Source organism: Vitis riparia, chromosome 14, assembly GCF_004353265.1.
Source record: "Vitis riparia cultivar Riparia Gloire de Montpellier isolate 1030 chromosome 14, EGFV_Vit.rip_1.0, whole genome shotgun sequence".
Taxonomy (NCBI): domain Eukaryota; kingdom Viridiplantae; phylum Streptophyta; class Magnoliopsida; order Vitales; family Vitaceae; genus Vitis; species Vitis riparia.
In genome coordinates, this window is record NC_048444.1 from 22,074,469 (window position 1) to 22,093,450 (window position 18,982).

General features: G+C 34.7%; 2 protein-coding genes across 6 annotated transcripts; both read right to left on the reverse strand.

Moving 5' to 3' along the window:
• Positions 1–182: 182 nt before the first annotated feature.
• On the reverse strand, positions 183–16,935 carry LOC117929680 (cysteine synthase-like). Of its 3 annotated transcripts, none has more exons than XM_034850054.1 (11): positions 16,847–16,935; positions 5,025–5,080; positions 4,830–4,939; positions 4,627–4,684; positions 3,875–4,138; positions 3,658–3,795; positions 3,511–3,562; positions 1,962–2,041; positions 865–924; positions 682–762; positions 183–439 (listed from the first exon to the last, which is right to left on the reverse strand). In XM_034850054.1, the coding sequence occupies exons 2-11, from the start codon at positions 5,061–5,063 to the stop codon at positions 350–352; spliced, it is 972 nt and encodes a 323-aa protein (XP_034705945.1). In that variant the 5' UTR covers positions 5,064–5,080; positions 16,847–16,935; the 3' UTR covers positions 183–349. The 3 variants fall into 3 exon arrangements, with proteins under 3 accessions (XP_034705945.1, XP_034705944.1, XP_034705943.1); XM_034850053.1 differs by lacking the exon at positions 16,847–16,935 and adding an exon at positions 6,512–6,591; XM_034850052.1 differs by lacking the exon at positions 16,847–16,935 and adding an exon at positions 6,156–6,450.
• LOC117929679 (cysteine synthase-like) lies at positions 10,387–16,863 on the reverse strand. 3 transcript variants are annotated; one of them, XM_034850049.1, is made up of 11 exons: positions 16,402–16,597; positions 15,631–15,686; positions 15,435–15,544; positions 15,239–15,296; positions 14,440–14,703; positions 14,223–14,360; positions 14,066–14,117; positions 12,468–12,547; positions 11,356–11,415; positions 11,144–11,224; positions 10,387–10,906 (listed from the first exon to the last, which is right to left on the reverse strand). In XM_034850049.1, the coding sequence occupies exons 2-11, from the start codon at positions 15,667–15,669 to the stop codon at positions 10,817–10,819; spliced, it is 972 nt and encodes a 323-aa protein (XP_034705940.1). In that variant the 5' UTR covers positions 15,670–15,686; positions 16,402–16,597; the 3' UTR covers positions 10,387–10,816. The 3 variants fall into 3 exon arrangements, with proteins under 3 accessions (XP_034705940.1, XP_034705939.1, XP_034705941.1); XM_034850048.1 differs by lacking the exon at positions 16,402–16,597 and adding an exon at positions 16,847–16,863 and having other exon boundaries at positions 10,576–10,906; XM_034850050.1 differs by lacking the exon at positions 16,402–16,597 and having other exon boundaries at positions 10,576–10,906; positions 15,435–15,509; positions 15,631–15,656.
• Positions 16,936–18,982: the final 2,047 nt, after the last annotated feature.

Consider the following 18,982-nt stretch of genomic DNA (forward strand, 5'->3'; position numbering starts at 1 on the left):
GCCTCACCATGATGGTCATGACCACGGCTCTTCACCTGATACCATCTGCCTCTAAACCCACCTTTCTTCATTCATTAGCTTTGTATTGCCCAAATTATACCTTTTTTTATATATAAGAAAGAACTTGTTGATCGGATGTATTTAGTCCCCTGGTGTATTGAAGCATCTGGAAAGATAAGGGCTATCAAATTCAAACTTCATCGCTATGAGTAAATTAATTCATCATTCGTTCGACTAGTCCACAGTGAAATGCGGAGATCAATAGGTTTCTAGTGTAATTCCAGCCAAATGATAAGTGAAGGAAAAGGCTAATGAAGCTAGCAAGGCTCTTCCCAGATCAAGTAATAACTCAATCAAACTTCATGTTTTCAGCCTCATCCCTTATGGAATCAAACAGTACTGAAGACAGATAGCGCTCTCCGAAGCTGGGGAAAATCACCTGCACGGTAACAAAAGTAGATGACAAAGGGTTAATGGAATCGGATTGGAAAGACAATCATGAATATTTGGATGATTTGAGTTATGACGGAGCAATGACAAAAACAGAAGAAACACCAATATGCATGGGCCTACTTCAGGCTGGTTTTGAATCAACAGTGAACGATTCTGATCTGGAGATTGGGGTAAAATAAATCAAATCCTATATTGATATCAGTCTAAATGGTAAAGCCCACTACACACCGTGATGAGTTTGCCTGCATTTTCTGGACTCTTAGCTAGCTTAATTGCTGCAGCTGCAGCAGCACCAGATGATATCCCTACCTGCCAAAAAGAATCCCAAAATTATGTAAAAGAAGGGAAGTTCTCAGGAGTTAAAGCAACACACTGTACCATCAAAGAGACCGTATGCTATTGTCAACATACCAGCAAACCTTCTTTTAATGCAAGAAGCCTAGCAGTTTCAATGGCCTCATCACTTGAAATCTGAAAAGTTTCACAAAAATCAGCAGTTAATAGCAGGCATCCATGCACACCTGTTTGACCAGTTCAATCATGTAAACTACCTAAGCGGGGATGCAAATCAGCATACTGAAATAACTGTCTCATCTGCATGTCCTTAAACAAGCACAAAAAAATTCATTGTATACTTTTGGTATGGTATCGTAACTCAAATTTGAACTTCTGTTTATAAGATGCCCTACAAGTGGAAGAATCCTGCTTAACATTGTTTAGTATTATAATATCTCCTGTGTATCCATATAGCCAAGCCCGATATTTTGGACCTAGTTTACAGGAAGCCATAACTAGAGGATGCACTTCTGTTTATGTGTTTACCACACAGGAAGACATAAGGAAAGGGTGAAGTTCCTTTACTCCATTTCAGGTTACTCTCCATGATGATCACAAGCTCATCCACCATGTAGCATATAAGTAAAAGTTACCTTTAACCCTTCTATATTTCACGTTCTCCATATGCCCTCCTAATGTTTCATAGCTACCTTTACACACACTCTCTCGTAGTCCCATTAGGTTTCTCTTTAAGCCTACTATTCAACATACAACTTTTTCCCATGTTCAGTTTTGTTTCACATTTTAGGTTCCATTTCCCAGCCCCCCCACTCTTTCCCAGATGCTATTTATGACATAACCACAAGCTTCCTAGCACAACAGAGGTTCAACCTTTCTTTAAACCGTTCAAAAGCCCATTGTTCACTGGAATGAGCATGTGGGTACTTTGTTCCTTTATAGAAGTGGTACGCATATGCATTTCAAACCGCAAATGTTAAGCAACCATGAAAAGAAAATGCAAGTAGAAAAAAAAAAAACCAGCATATGCCCTAACATTTATTGATAGTAGGATTCGATGATAATGAACAACTAGCATCCAAGAGCTTTTTTCCTTGGTTTACATTTGCAATTAGAATGTTGTTTTCATAACCTACTTTAAGTATAAAACAAGCAGACGATGCCACATGTCAGTTAAAAGAAAATGTGTGAGAAAAAAAGATAATATGGCTTACTTGAATAACTTCATCAAGTAGTTCAGTATCCAAAACTTTGGGGATGATACCGGCACCAATTCCTTGGATCTTATGTGAGCCTTTGACATGAATCACATGCAACACATACATCCATATCAAAATTGTCAGTAATTGAAAATAGCGATCTTCTAGAAGGCTAACATGAAACTAAATTCAGAATCATGATTTTCACTGCTGAGCTGCAGTAAAAAAGTAACGGTAGCATTCAAAGAAGGAAATTTTTTTCTCTCAGTCTCTCTAATAAAAATGTTATATTATACAAAGAGAAAGAAAGATCAAGCAAATTAAGAAATCAATCCAAAGGAAGTTTTATGAGGGTAATTTTGCTAATCAGGTAGGACAAAAGGGTAGAAAAAAAATCATCAAAATAGAGAACCTCAAAGAAGGATCACTCAAAAGCATGTCTCAGCAGATGCATCATCTATTAGGGTGGAGGTTCTTTTCTTTTCTTTTCTTTTCTTTCTTTCTTCTTTTTCTTTTTCCTTCTTTTAGTGGAGAGGTTGGGATGGGGATTTATAATGAGCCAAATCCAAGAAAGGATTGCTCATTGTTCAGTGTCCGGATTGAGCTTGAGTTGGACCCAACCTCAAGGCTATTTGTGAGCCAAGTGAGCATCCTTAGTACCACTAATGCATTCGAATTGAAGATCCTAGACTCAGGTTCTTCCCAACCCCCAACACCACCCTTCCCTTACTGCCCCCCACCCTCATAAAAAGGAAAAAAGAAAAGAAAAAAACTAAATTCATGTCTTTTCGAAGGTAAATAAATTGAAAATGAACTGTTCAATACCTATCAAAATATACCATAAAATTACTCAATTCTAGTCATTTTGAACCACATTTATATTAATATAGTCTTGAACGCTTTTTTTTTTCTTTTGGTGGGATGGGGGTAGCTAATTAAACCAAGCACCATGTTACTTCACCTAATTGCAAGCTTGGCTCATTTAACTTAGTAAACAAACTAATTAAAGAGATAAAGCTCAAGCGGACTTCATTGTTCATTTTCCAGCCCCAACTATTCATACACAAGAACGTATAAAAATCAAGTTCGTGTTTGTTGTTGATATCATCAATGGGCCTCAACAATAAGCATTCTAGTCATGACAACATTTAAACATGAAGCAAAACTTGGAACTTTTTCAAACTCTCCTTGTAATTTACTAGTGACATCAGCTTTGTGAAATCATTTGACACCTTCAAGTAAAACATCATGATAACAACATATTCACTCAAGTAAATTCAGTTTAGGTTTTCTTTTTTCTTTGGAACAAGTGTCTTAAAAAGTTATTTTTCATGCTAACTTATTCTTAATTGGTTATTAATAAATAATTAGATTGTACTTGGTGCCACTAAGGGATGACCTTATCCAGAAGCTGGAGACTTGGAAACTTTATATTGAATTCAACATCCATCCAAAAATTTTAGATAAAATTAAAAAAAAATATCCAGAAACATGCAAGAATGCGAGGGTGCCAAGACAGGACAAAGTGAATAAGATATATCAGAATTCAGACGTTGTAACTGACCAGGGTTTCCTCCATTTAGAACTGCACTTTCAGCTGGTTCTATACCATAAACCTAAATGTGAACAAAAGAAAACCATCCAAAAATGTTAAAACCAAAAAACATTTGCTCCTCCCAGTCTCCACTCTCACACACGCAGACATGCTAACCTTAATCTCAGGGTTTTTCTCCTTGAGGAAGTGCCCTGCACCGGTAACTGTACCCCCAGTCCCTATCCCTGCAACCAGGATATCAACTTTTCCCCCTGTGCCTTTCCAAATCTCTGGTCCTGTGGTCTCATAATGAATCTACACAAACAACGATAAACTGATCAGAAAGTCTTTCTGACCATTCATCTGCATTAACTGATATTGGTCCAGAATATACCTTTGGATTGGCAGGATTTTCAAATTGGTTAAGAATATAACCATTGGGTGTGTTTTGCAGTATCTCGTCAGCTTTATCAAAAACCCCCTGAATGCCTTTGGCTATATCTGTGAGATACAGCTCTGCTCCAAAAGCTAGGACAACCATTTTTCTCTCAAGAGTCACTACACTTGGCATGACAAGGATAAGTTTGTAACCCTTAGCTGCTGCAATGAATGCCAATCCAATGCCAGTATTGCCACTGGTAGGCTCGATAAGGACAGTCTGCATGAACCAACATCTAGACATTTCATAACCAAGAGAAATACTGATAAAAAATGCTCTGTAATTTGGACTATAGGAATGAAAACCGTCCAAGAGACAAAAAGGAAAAGTGGTTTCTCTCGGGGACAATACCCTGATTTGAACATTTAATCTGTACACTAAATCCATGAATGCTATAGCCCTGTTTGAACCTAGAAGTAATAATCATCACCTATGAATTTATTGCCAACTGATGATGGGAAAGTCATATAACCTAAGTCATATGCAAAGAAGACCGAGGAATGCACCAAAACAAGGAGTCATTCCTTTTTTGGCACAGGTGTTATGAGGATCCCCAAAAATGATGGCATGTGATTTGATGGTTCAAATGGTCCTAGTTGTTGAGAAAATGTAAATTTTGAAACTGATGGAGTCATATAAGGCATATAACAGTACCTAAAAAGAATATCAAAACATGTCCAGATACAAGGATTAATTCAATTACTAACCTTCCCAGGCGTAATCAGGCCCTTCTCTTCTGCATCATTGATCATGCTATACCCAATCCTGCATGCCAAAGATTTGAAACGTGATGTGAAATCGAAGATTAAAAAAAAAAACTCAAAACAAACACAGTATTTTCATGATTGCAACACATCAAGTAAGAAATACTAATCCAAGAAAATGAAGTCCAGGGAACGAAAATGAAGACCTGTCTTTAACACTTGAGCAGGGTTCCATCATCTCTAGCTTAGCAGCAATATGGGCTACACAACCGTCCACTACATTGTTTAGATATACCATTGGGGTATTCCCTATTAGCTGTGCATCGCAAAAGCAAGGAAGTTACACTTGAGAATAAAGGAAACATGAAAATGATAGCAACTTTTGAATAACGACAACTTACTTCAGTAACATCTTTTGCAATTGCACACTTCTCTTCCATCTTGCCTTTTCAAATTACTACAAAATGATCAAGAAGTGGACACACATCAGGGAAAAAAAGGCAAAAGAAAAAATTGACTTTCTCATGAAATCTGGACATCCCCAATCCCCTGGAAATGAGACCATTTCATTTTGTTTTCTGTAATCCACCATTCTCAATAACACCATAAGAAAAAAGATGATGAATTAAAATTGAATGAGGCCGGCTTATTTTATACATGGTCCTTGATATATTAGGGAATATATTCATTACAAATGTGGTGAATAAACAAATGCAGTCAGACGAAACCAGATTCATACTTTGAAAACAATTTCATACTTCCTCCAAGAGCTGAAATTTTCTTGGTATGATGATTAATCTGTATGGAAAGTCTGATTTTGAAGAAAGCACAGCTAAAACTTCAAACACCCAACTTCACAAACAATTCAAGAAATCAAATCTTCAAAACAATCAAAAGATTGATACGAAAGAATTGAATTACCAACAATAGCTATCAGACAAATGGATTTCAAAAAATATTACAAACAAAACCAAATTTCCATATGACAGAATAAAAAAAATAAAAAAAAAACCCTTGCAGAATCAGCAGCAAAGCTAAGAATCAAACACCATAATTATTTGGAAACAAATAAATTTCTTGTGCTTGAGTTATGAAACACTCCACTGCATTTCTCGAAGGCAATCACCACAAAACTAAGAAAATACAGAGGGTATTTGGTCATATTGTCAAGCATATAAATGTTTCTCAAAATCAGGAATAAAAATCATAAACAGAAAATAAATAAATAAACAAGTGAGAAATTTCGTCTACCCATCTTTGCAAATACTACTAAAATGCATATTTTTTCAAAGAAATCACCACAACAACACCAACAAAGATAATGGGATGACCAATAAAATTGCAGTCAAGCAGAAATTTTCTCAGAACCAGAACTGTAGACATAGACAAAGCATAAACTACCAGCAAAAAATGGAAAATTTCAAGCACCCACCGTAGCAAATCGTTATTATTTGAAATAATACTACAAATCAAGAACCAAACAGCAAGCAAGATTGTAAAACTAACACCAAATAGTGAGAGATTTCCAGTACCCAATATTGCAAAGAAAACTTCAACTATGCAGACTTCTCAAGCAGAAAGCAATATAAGAAAGTATATATTCAAACACTGAGAATTGTTCCTCAGAAAACGATAAAAAAAACATATGATTAAGGAACAGTCCCCAATGTTCTTCTTTCTGTGCAGTGGTTCCTTGTCGTTAATGGGTTTTTCTAGCCAGTCAGTTTCATAATTGTCAACATCTTCGTATTTCATAATCCATTTTTGTTGAATTAGGTTAACAATTTTCATTCTCTCCCACTAGAATGATTTTTTATGTGTTTTTTTGTGGAGAATTTTGGAGGGAGTAAGACAATCAAATCGCTAACAGTTGACTCAGTAGCATTACCAATTTTGGTTTTCTTATACGGGTGGTATAGAAAATGATGGGTTGCTTCAAGTGCTGGTCTACAGACGCAGAATCTAAAATGAAAAAGATTGATATTGTGAAATTTACGAAAATTGGGAAATAAATAAATAAAGACAGCTTAAGCGGCAAATTAATAACTTAAATTATTTAATAACTTGATTTAAGTGATTAAGTAAATTAAGTATATTTGATAAATTAATTTAATAATATAAATTAAAATAAAAAATAATTTTAAATAATAAGTAAAAATAATTTACTTATTTTTAAGTTCACGTCTTATTTTAATTTTTTTACTATTATTTATCTTGGTTATCTTGACGATCTTTTTTTCTACTCCACCACCTTCGTTATTGTTCAATTTTTTTTTTCGCTCAAATTATAATTGAGAATGATGTTTATGTTAATTTGATAATTTAAAATAAATTTTAAGTTAATTTTATTTAAAAAAATTTAATACTTAGAGGAATAATTAAATAATAAATTTTAAATTAATAATTAAATTATAATTTAATTTAAAATAAATTTAAGTTAATTAAGTGGTAAGTATTAAATTTTATGAAACATCACACTATTAGTTGTAACAAACGGCAGACGCGTGCTGAGCACATGACATGTTTAAATAAGGCAAAATCATCATTTCATTCAAATCCCTAAAACCCCAACCCGCCCTCTACCTTCCTTCGATCATCCGATGGATTCCTAAATCCCCAAATTGAAGTCGAAGCCCTAGAACGACCACTATCAAAGGAATTCAAGATTCTGATGGATCTCAAAACGTTCTTAAGATTGAAGGCCTTTCCCCATTCATCGTCAACAAGCACAACGAGAAACAAGTTCTGATCAAGGATTCCGTTTCTCTAGTGAAGAGCCATGGTTTCAGTGAAAAGCCACGGTTTCAGGCTCATGCCTGATTGTCCCAAGCTGGGGGAAAGATTGCCTGCAATTGTAATCAAAGAAATGGAACTGGATTCAAAAAAGAAAACATGCATTTTCATATGATTAATTTCCACATTGAGGCCTGCCGTCCACATGACACAAAACTCAGGGCTAAAGATGGGCAAAGCATGAGGCTTCTTACCACATGACACACTCTTGTTTAGGTTGAGCCCAGTCCAGAAACAAAAACAAAGTTGTGTCCAAACAATAAGCAGGGATTAGTGTATTTTGAAGCTCTTGTATGGGGTTGGTTCAATGGAATGAAATGGTTTAGATACCTGTGGTTCAACCCAAGCCCCTCAGCCAAGCAGCAGCAACCCTCCTACAGACAACAGTGCCACTCCTGCCTGCTCATGGAACCACAGATATTGTCCTCTTTCCGTACTATAAACAAACTTGTAACTTCTTGACCAAAGCTAACCAACCCAAAAGATCAAACCCTTCTGCAATGAGCACAAAATTGAAAACCACCCATTGCATCTTCAGAAAAAGAAAAAAAAGAACAGAGAATACAGCACAAAATTTTAGAAATGTCTGCTTTTTCTAGCTGCCCAGCAAATAGCTGATACCCAACATCCCAAACTTTGTCCAACTGGAGCAAGTGACCCCTCATTCAGTAATCCACACTCCCAAACTGCCTTTAGCCTCTTCAAAAACTTACAACTTATAATAACTTTGAACCCACATCACCCACCCTCTCCCCATTTTTTCGCAGTTGGAGATTGTAATGGAACTAAACAAACATCAACAATTTTTACAATGTCAGAAAGGGATCAAAGAAAGTAATCGCCTTCTTCTTTTCTTAACATAAATAATCAATCAGACTAAGCAGAGCTGAATTCATAGCTAAGTAGCCAAGCTAATAAATTTCAAGCATCCCACTTGGAGAACACACTTTAATGCAGAATTCACAAACAGATTACCAATATAGAAAATTAGAATCATCTTATCAGTAATAAATCAACATGAACAGTGCACAAAATGGAGCAACAACCAAGAAACTTCAAGTACCAAACAACATAAGAACTCCTAATAAGGCATATGTAACAAAAGCAAATTCCCGAAAGATAAGAAACTCAAGTGTCTCAAAATCAACAATCGACCAACATCAAAACATTCTGATCAAGCACCATTGCTTAAAAAATCACCAACAGATCAAAAACTAAAATTTTCATAAAACCATGAGTCAATCAAGTAGAGCCATAACTCTGAAATATGAAGTACCCAAATCCAATAAAGCATATTTTGCAAAAGAACCACCAAAGGATCAAAAACTAGATGCTCTCAGAATCCAGAACCAATCAACAAAAAACAGAGCAAAAGCAGGGAAATTTCAAGTCCCTAGCAAAGAAACAGCCCAATAATGCAGATTTGCCAAAAATTGTAGTTTGATTCTACTATTTATTAATAAAGCTGTAGTTTATGCCTAGCAAAAGTATTTAGATAACAAGTAAATGAATGCAAGCACAAGAGAAGGTTCATGACTTTTTCATTTAATGCATGCAGAATTCTGGGTTACACTGGACAACTTCATATAGGAGATGCAAAGAAATTTTTCTTAATCTTCTGCTTTCCTCGTATATAAAGTTAGTACCAAATCATTCCTAAATTCAACAACATGATGGCATCATGATCAAAAGGACAAATTGTTAGTCCTATTTTCGATTTCAAGAAGACTTTTAATAACTCTAAAAAAACTCGGAGCATAAATCACTTCATTAGCTACTTTAGAATTTTCACTCTTGTTGTCGAATCAGAGATCATAACTAAGTAAACTACAAGAGAGCTTCCTTTTCCTATCAATACCTAACTAAACTTAAGTAGATTGATAGCTGCAAAATAAGTACACAAATCACAGGGACCTCTACTTTGATGCTATCCTCATGAGGCATTATTGAACATGTTTAACTAAAACCATATGTCAAACCAATCCATTCATCCTATCAAATGACATTATGAATTCTTCCTCTTTAGATCATGTCTAATGAATTTTTGTAGTAACAGATTTCACTACTGAAGCAATATTTTATAAAATTAGGAAAGACTAAAGATTTACTCGATCGACATACGTAAACTCAACAAATAGCAAAAATTCCTTCACTAAATGTTTTTCATAATTGATTAATGTCGATACATACAACACAAGAAGTTTAATATTGATGAAGTAAAACTTCCACTAATGTGCATGACTACATGCAAAAATAAACACATTTTAGTAAGGATACAACGATAAGCAAAACAAAATGCATATGAAAGTCTAGCACATATGTTGGAAATGTGAAGACAATGAAGAAAGAAACCCTTTCAAATGAAGGAAACATCATTAACAATTTCTCTTATAGGATTAACATATGTAACTCATCTCAAATGAAGGGATATAAATCAAATCTAGTGTACCTAAAAAAATGAAGATGATAAATCTAAAGGGAGAAATATAAATCAAGGTAAAATTGACCACAATGTCTGCAGCACATATTATGAAGAAAGAACATAGTCATGCTTCTTAATGAAAAGATGGACTCTGCGTTCCTCCTAATTCTATAGGTTATAGATTATATACACTGAAGGTCAAAAGAAAAGGATAAAATTATTGAATCAAACAAAATTACTAGGGAACTTCATTAGGACCAAATCATAAATTGAAAGAAGTTCAACACTATCAATTTTCATTCACCATACATGTGTGTGTATTATTAATCAATGAAATTAAACATCATTTGGGTCAAATGATCATGATCATCCACTCGAAAAATATTTGTGATACCAAAATAAAATGATTATTTATCTATTCAGAAGAAGCAAGGAAGTCATTGAACAAAAAAAAAAAAAAAGGTAAGGAGGATTGGAAGTCTTGCAAAATAACATCAAATAGGTAAAAGTACTAAGCACTAGCGAAATACAAGAAATATGACGAACCCTTTACATAATAAATTTCATTTATAAGGAAAGTGAGGTATGCTAAAATTAAGGTCTGGAAGGATACCCTGAGCCCTAGCATAACACAACCTTGAAGATGTCTGCTCACATATCCTAAATCAAATTTCAACTTCAAACATGGTTGCTTTTTCAACTACAATACAACACTCATTTTATATAAGATAGAACTCTTTGATCAGAATTATTTAGTTCCCTGGTGTATTGAAGCATGCTCCATAGCAAAGGCTCTGGAAAGATAAGGGCTATCAAATTCATCATTCTGAAACTTCATCACTACAAGTAAATTAATTCAAAGTTGGACTAGTCCACAGTGGAATACAAAGATCATCAGATTTCTGGTGAAATTCAAGCCAAATGATAAATGAAGGAAAAGGCTAATGAAACAAGGCTCCTCCCAGACCAGGTAAAAACTCAATCAAACTTCATGTTTTCAGCCTCAACCCTTATGGAATCAAAGAGTACTGAAGACAGATAACGCTCTCCGAAGCTGGGGAAAATCACCTGCACAGTAACGAAAGTAACAAGGGTTACTGGAGTCAGATTGGAAAGAAAATCATAAATATTTGGATGAATTGAGTTATGATGGAGCAATGACAAAAACAGAAGAAATACCAATATGCATGGGCCTACTTGAGGCCAGTTTCGAATCAACAGTGAATGATTCTGATCTGGAGATTAGGGTAAAATAAATCAAATCCTATATTGATATTACTCTAAATAGTAAAGCCCACTACACACCGTGATGAGTTTGCCTGCATTTTCTGGTCTCTTTGCTAGCTTTATTGCAGCAGCAGCAGCAGCACCAGATGATATCCCTACCTGCAAAAAAGAATCCGAAAATTATGTAAAAGAGGAAAACTTCTCACGGGTTTAAAGCAACATGCTGTACCATCAAATGGAGTATTTAAGATGCCAACAGTTCATTGAAAGAGACCCTATTGTTGACATACCAGCAAACCTTCTTTTAATGCAAGAAGCCTAGCAGTTTCAATGGCCTCATCACTTGAAATCTGAAAAGTTCCACAAACATCAGCAGTTAATAGCAGACATCCATGCACACATGTTTTGGCAGTTCAATCATGTATACTGCCAAAGCGGAGGTGCAAACCCGCATACTGAAATAACGGTCTCATCTGCATGTCCTTAAACAAGCACAAATAAATTCGGTGTATACTTTTGGTATGCTATTGTAATTCAAATTTGAACTTCTGTTTATAAGGTGCCCTGCAAGTAGAAGAATCCTGCTTCACATTGTCTAGTAACATTAATCTCTCCTGGGTATCCATATACCCAAGCCCAATATTTTGGACCGGTTTAAATGAAGCCATAACTAGAGGTTACACTACTGTTTATGTGCATATTACACAGGAAGACATAAGAAAAGGGTAAAGTTCCTTTTGTTCATTTCAGGTTACTCTCCATGATGATCACAAGCTCACCCACCTGTAGCATATAAGTACAAGTTATCTTTACAATGGATAAAAACCTTCCATATTTCAAGTTCTCCATATGCCCTCTTAATGTTTCATAGCTAACTTTACACACTCTCGTAGTCCCATTAGGTTTCTCTTTAAGCCTACCATTCAACATACAACTTTTTCCCCATATCAATTTTGTTCACAGTACAGGTTCCATTCTCATCCCCCTCACTGTTTCCCAGATGCTATTTATCACATACCCACAAGCTTTCTAGCACAATGCAGGTTCAACCTTTCTTTCACCTGTTCAAAAGGCCATTGTTTGCTTGAATGAACATGCGGGCACTTTGTTCCTTTATACGAGTGGGTATGCATATACATTTCAAACCACAAATGTCAAGCCACCATGAAAAGGAAATGAAAGTTAAAAAAAAAAAAAAAAACAATCAGCATATGGCCTAACATATATTGATAGTAGGATTCGGTGATAATGAACAACTAGCATACAAGAGCTGTTTTCCTTGGTTTACATTTTCAATTACAATGTTGTTTTTATAACTTAGTTTGTAGAACTATAGCACAAGCAGACAATGCCAGTCCTTGATTAAAAGAAAATGTTTGAGAAAAAAGATAATATGACTTACTTGAATAACTTCATCAAGAAGTTTGGTATCCAAAATTTTAGGGATGATACCCCCACCAATTCCTAGGATCTGATGTGAACCTTTGAAACCAATCACATGCAACGCATACATCCATATCAAAATGTCAGTAATTGAAAATATCAATCTTCTAGAAGGCTAACATGAAACTAAATTCAAGATCATGATTTTCAATGTTGAGCTGCAATAAAAAAGTAACGGTAGCATTCAAAGAACGTAGTTTAAATTTATTTTTTTCTCTTTAATAAAATGTTATATTATATAAAGAGACAGAAAGATCAAGCAACTTGAGAAATCAATCCAAAGGAAATTTTAGGAGGGTAATTTTGCTAATCAGGTAGGACAAAACGGTAGGCCAAAAAAATCATCAAAATAGAGAACCTCAAAGAAGGATCACTCCAAAGCATGTCTGAGTAGATGCATCGTCTATTGGGTTGGTAGTTCTTTTCTTTCTTTCTTTCTTTCTTTCTTTTTTTATATATATATTTTGTTTTTTTATCTTTTTCTGTCTTTTGGTGGAGAGGTTGGGATGGGGATTTATAATGACCCAAATCCAGTTAAGTATTGCTCATTGTTCAATGTTGGGATTGATCTTGAGTTGGACCAAGCTCAAGTTTATTTGTGAGCTGAGTGAGGATCCTTAGCATCACTAATGCATTTGAATTGAAGATCCTAAACTCAGGATCTTCCCACCACCCATACCACCTCTTCCCCGCTGCCCACCCCCCCACCATATCCTAAAAAAGAAAAGAAAAGAAAAGAAAAAAACTAAATTCATGTATTTTCCGAGGTAAATAGCAAATGAACTATCCAATAACGATCTAAATATACCATGAAATTATTCAATTCTAGTCATTTTAAACGACATGTATATCAATATAGTCTTAGACGCTTTTTTTTTCTCTTTTGGTGGGATGGGGGTAGCTAATTAAACCAAGCACCGTGCTACTTCACCTAATTGTAAGCTTGGCCCATTTAACTTAGTTAACAAACTAATTAAAGAGATAAGCTCAAGCGGATAAGTACATTGTTCATTTTCCAGCCCCAACTATTCATACACAAGAATGTGTAAAAATTGAGTTCTTGTTTGTTGTTGATGTCATCGTTGGGCCTCAACAATAAGCATTCTAGCCATGACAACATTTAAACATGCAGCAAAACTTGGAACTTTCTCAAACTCTCCTTGTAATTTACTAGTAACATCAGCTTTGTGAAATCACTTGACACCTCCAAGTAAAACATCATGATAACAACATATTCACTTAATTAAAATCAGTCTAGGTTTTAAATTTCTTTGAAACAAGTGTCTTAAGAAGTTATTTCTTATGATAGCTTATTTTTAATTAGTTATTATGTCCGATTACTAATAAATAATAAGATTGTACTTGGTGCCACTAAGGGCTGACATTATCCAAAAGCTGGAGACTTGGCAACTTTATATTGAATTCAACATCCATCCAAAAAATTTTAGATAAAATTGAATTAAAATTGAAATTAAAAAAGATTCCAGAAACATGAAAGAATGCAACAGTGCCAAGGCAGAACCAAGTGAATAAGGTGTATGAGATGTTGTAACTAACCAGGGCTTCCTCCATTAAGAACGGCACTTTCAGATGGTTCTACACCATAAACCTAAATGTGAACAACAGAAAACCAACCAAAAATATTAAAACCGAAAAACATGCATTTGCTCCTCTCAGTCTCTACTCTCTCTCACACACACACAGACATGCTGACCTTAATCTCGGGGTTTTTCTCCTTGAGGAACTGCCCTGCACCAGTAATTGTACCCCCAGTCCCTATTCCTGCAACCAGGATATCAACTTTTCCTCCTGTGCCTTTCCAAATCTCTGGTCCTGTGGTCTCATAATGAATCTACACAAACAGCAATAAATTTATCAGAAAGTCTTTCTGACCATTCATCTGCATTAACTGATACTGGTCCAGAATATACCTTTGGATTGGCAGGATTTTCAAATTGGTTAAGAAAATAACCATTGGGTGTGTTTTGCAGTATCTCATCAGCTTTATCAAAGAACTCCTGAATGCTTTCGGCCATATCTATGAGATGCAGCTCTGCTCCAAAAGCCAGGAGGACCATTTTTCTCTCAAGAGTCGCTACACTCGGCATGACAAGGATAAGTTTGTAACCCTTAGCTGCTGCAATGAATGCCAACCCAATGCCAGTATTGCCACTGGTAACCTCAATAAGAACAGTCTACATCCACCAACATTTAAACATTTCAGAACCAAGAGCAATATCAATCTCCATAATTTGAACTATAGGAACGAAAACAGCCCAAGAGACAAAAAAGAAAAGTGGTTTCTCTTGGGGGACAATACCCTGATTTGATCATTAAAGCTATACACTAGATCCATGAATGCTATAGCCCTGTTTGAACCTAGAAGTATATAATTATCACCTACAAATTTATTGCCAACTGAGGATGGGGAAGTCATCTAAGCTAAGTCATGTGCAAAGAATACCGAGGAATGCACCAAAAACAAGGAGTCATTCCTTTTTAGTGGCAGGTGTTATAAGGAACCCCAAAAATGATGGCATGTGATTTGATGATTCAAATGGTCCTAGATCAAGTTGGATGATGAAGAAATATTCACACAGCTGACTGGCTTGGTCCAGTCGTTGAGAAAATGTTACTTTTGAAGCTGACAGAGTCATAAAAGGCATATAACAGTGTACCAAAAAACTTACCAAAACATATCCAGATACAAGGATTAATTCAATTACTAACCTTCCCAGGGGTAATCAGGCCCTTCTCTTCTGCATCACTGATCATGCTATACCCAATCCTGCATGCCAAAGATTTGAAATGTGATGAGAACTTGAAGATAAAATACTCAAATAAACACAGTATTTTCATCATTGCAACACATCATCTAAGAAATACTAATACAAGAAAATTAAGTCCAGGGAACCAAAATGAAGACCTGTCTTTAACACTTGAGCAGGGTTCCATCATCTCTAGCTTAGCAGCAATACGGGCTACACAACCATCCACTACACTGTTCAGATATACCATTGGGGTATTCCCTATTAGCTGTACATTGCAAAAGCAAGGAAGATACATTTGAGAATAAAAGGAAACATGAAAACCAAAACAACTTTTGAATAATAACAACTTACTTCAGCAACATCTTTTGCAATTGCACACTTCTCTTCCATGTCGCCTCTTCAAATTACTACCAGATGATAAAGAAGTGGACACACATCAGGGAAAAAAAGGCGAAAGAAAAAATTGATTTCTCATGAAATCTGGACATCCCCAATCTCCTGGAAATGAGACCATTTCATTTTGTTTTCTGTAATCCACCATTCTCAATAACACCATTAGAAAAAAGACGATGAATTAAAATTAAATGAGGCTGGCTTATTTTATACATGGTCCTTCATATATTAGGGAATATATTCATCACAAATGTGGTGAATAAACAAATGCAGTCAGATGACAGCAGATTCATACTTCGAAAACAATTTCATAAAAACCCCAAAAGTGCATGTAAATATAGAGGAATGTGGCTTGTATGTTGGATGACAGACAACGAAACCAAATATCTAACACATTAAGAAGAAAGATTCTTCCTCCAAGAGCTGAAATTTTCTTGGTATGACGATTAATCTGTATGTAAAGTCTGATTTTGAAGAAAGCACAGCTAAAATTTCAAACACCCAACTTCACAAACAACTCAAGAAATCAAATCTTCAAAACAATCAAAAAAATGATATGAAAGAATTGAATTACCAACAATAGCTATCAGACAAATGGATTTCAAAAAATATTACAAACAAAACCAAATTTCCATATAACAAAGAATAAAAAAAAACCCTAGCAGAATCAGCAGCAGAGGCTAAGAATCAAACACCATAATTATTTGGAAACAAATAAATTTCTTGTACCTGAGTTACGAAACACTCGAACACTGCATTTCTCAAAGGTAATCACCACAAAACTAAGAAAATACAGAGGGTACTTGGTCATATTGTCAAGCATATAAATGTTTCTCAAAATCAGAATTAAAGAGAATAAACAGAAAATAAATAAATAAACAAGTGAGAAATTTCTTCTACCCATCTTTGCAAATACTACTAAAATGCATATTTTTTCAAAGAAATCACAACACCACCAACAAAGATAATGGGATGACCAATAAAATTGCAGTCAAGCAGAAATTTTCTCGGAACCAGAACTGTAGACAAAGACAAAGCAGAAACTAACATAAAAAATGGGAAATTTCAAGCACCCACCACAGAAAATCGTTATTATAAATAATACTATAAATCAAGAACTAAACAGCAAGCAAGATTGTAGAACTAACACCAAATAGTGAGAGATTTCTAGTACCCAATCTTGCAAAGAAAAACTTCAACTATGCAGACTTCTCAAGCAGAAAGCAATAGAAGAATATATATATATTCAAACACTGAGAATTGTTCCTCAGAAAACAATAAAAAAACATATGATTAAGGAACAGTCCCCAATGTTTTTCTTTCTGTACAGTGGTCCTTGTCGTTAATGTGTTTTTCTAGCCAGTCAGTATGATAATTGTCAACAACTTCGCATTTCATAATGTATTTTTGTTGAATCAGGTCAACAATTTTCATTCTCTCCCACTAAAATGATTGTTTATGTGTTATCAGAGAATCAAAACAAAATAGTTGACTCAGTAGCATTATCAATTTTGGTCTTCTTAAATGGGTGGTATAGAAAATGATGGGTTGCACGAAGTGCTGGTCATCTACAGACGCAGAATCCCAAAAAAAAACCAAAAGAAAAAAATCTATTGATGTTCTACTTCTGGATATTGCGAGAATTGGGAAATTAATAAATTTATAAATAAATAATTAACTTAATAACTTAAAATTATTTAATAATTTAATTTAATTCATTAATTAAATTAAATATATTTGATAAAATAATTGAATAATATGACTTAAAGTAAAAAAAAAAAAAAAAAAATTAAGTAATAAATAAAAACAATTAACTTATTCTTAAATGCACATCTTTATTTTACATTTTTATCATAATTTATCATAGTTATCTTCACGATCTCTTTTACTACTCCATTGTTATAATTTATGAGACTGAATATATCAATTTGATGATTTAAAATAAATTTAAGTTAATTTTATCAAACAACCTTAATAATTAATAAAAAAAATTAAGTTGTAATTTTTATGTTAATAATTTAAGTATAATTTAATTTAAAATCAACTTAAATTATTAAGTTTAACCAAACACCCCTTAAGTGGTGCAAAGTTCATATATTATTGTATGAACAACTCGGATGATTCATATAGACTCATTTTTTAATATTACAATGACACAAACCCTTTCTTGTTTAGGTTGAGCCCAGTCCAGAAAAAACCAAAGTTATGTCCAAACAATAAGCAGGGCTTAGTGTATTTTGAAGCCCATGTTTGGGATTGGTTCAATGGAATGAAATGGTTTACATACTTGTGGTTCAACCCGCCAAGCACCATTTGCCCTTTCCTTTTCCATTTTTAACAATATCTTCCCTTCAGCTCAACCCAAGCCCCTCAGCAAAGCAGCAGCATCCCTCCTACAGACAACAGTGCCACTCCTGCCTGCTCATGGAACCATAGATATTGTCCTCTTTCCGTACTATAAACAAACTTGTAACTTCTTGACCAAAGCTAACCAACCCAAAAGATCAAACCCTTCAGCAATGAGCACAAAATTGAAAACCACCCATTGCATCTTCAGAAAAACAAAGAACAGAGAATACAGCACAAAATTTTAGAAATATCTGCTTTTTCTAGCTGCACAGCAACTAGCTGATACCCAACATCCCAAACTTCGTCCAACTAGAGCAAGTGACCCCTCACTCAGTAATCCACACTCCCAACCTGCCTTTAGCCTTTTAGAAAAGTTACGACTTACGATAACTTTGAACCCACAACACCCAACCTCTCCCCATTTTTTCACAGTTGGAGATTGTAATGGAACTAAACAAACATCAACATTTTCTACAATGTCAGCCAGGGATCAAAGAAAGTAATTGCATTCTTCTTCTCTTAAAATAAAATATCAATGAGACTAAGCAGAGCTGAATTCGTAGCTAAGTAGCCAAGCTAATAAATTTCAAGCATCCCATTTGGAGAACAACACTTTGATGCAGAATTCTCAAACAGATCACCAATATAGAAAACTAAAATCTTCTCATATCAGTAATAAATCAACATGAACAGAACACAAAATGGAGCAACAACCAAGAAACTTCAAGTACCAAACAATGTAAGAATTCCTAATAAGGCATATGGAACAAAAGCAAACTCCCAAACGATAAGAAACTTAAATGTATCAAAATCAACAATCAGCCAATATTAAGCACATGAAGAATAGCAGTGCTAAGACAATTCAAATTCCCATAAGCAAAACATTCTGATCAAGAAACTTTGCTCAAAGAATCACCAACAGATCAAAAACTAAAATTTTCATAAAACCAAGAATCGATCA

Bases quoted from the DNA above. Each gene is read 5' to 3' on its own strand.
- LOC117929679 (XM_034850049.1), bottom strand. From the start codon at position 15,669: ATGGAAGAGAAGTGTGCAATTGCAAAAGATGTTGCTGAA. The intron at 14,361-14,439 runs GTATATTCTGGA...CTGTTTGTGTAG, and splicing joins AAAATCCTGCCAATCCAAAG to ATTCATTATGAGACCACAGG. The intron at 11,416-12,467 runs GTAAGTCATATT...GGAACTTTTCAG, and splicing joins TTCTTGATGAAGTTATTCAA to ATTTCAAGTGATGAGGCCAT.
- LOC117929680 (XM_034850054.1), bottom strand. From the start codon at position 5,063: ATGGAAGAGAAGTGTGCAATTGCAAAAGATGTTACTGAA. The intron at 4,139-4,626 runs GTTAGTAATTGA...TGGTTCATGCAG, and splicing joins GCCTGATTACGCCTGGGAAG to ACTGTCCTTATCGAGCCTAC. The intron at 3,796-3,874 runs GTATATTCTGGA...TTGTTTGTGTAG, and splicing joins AAAATCCTGCCAATCCAAAG to ATTCATTATGAGACCACAGG.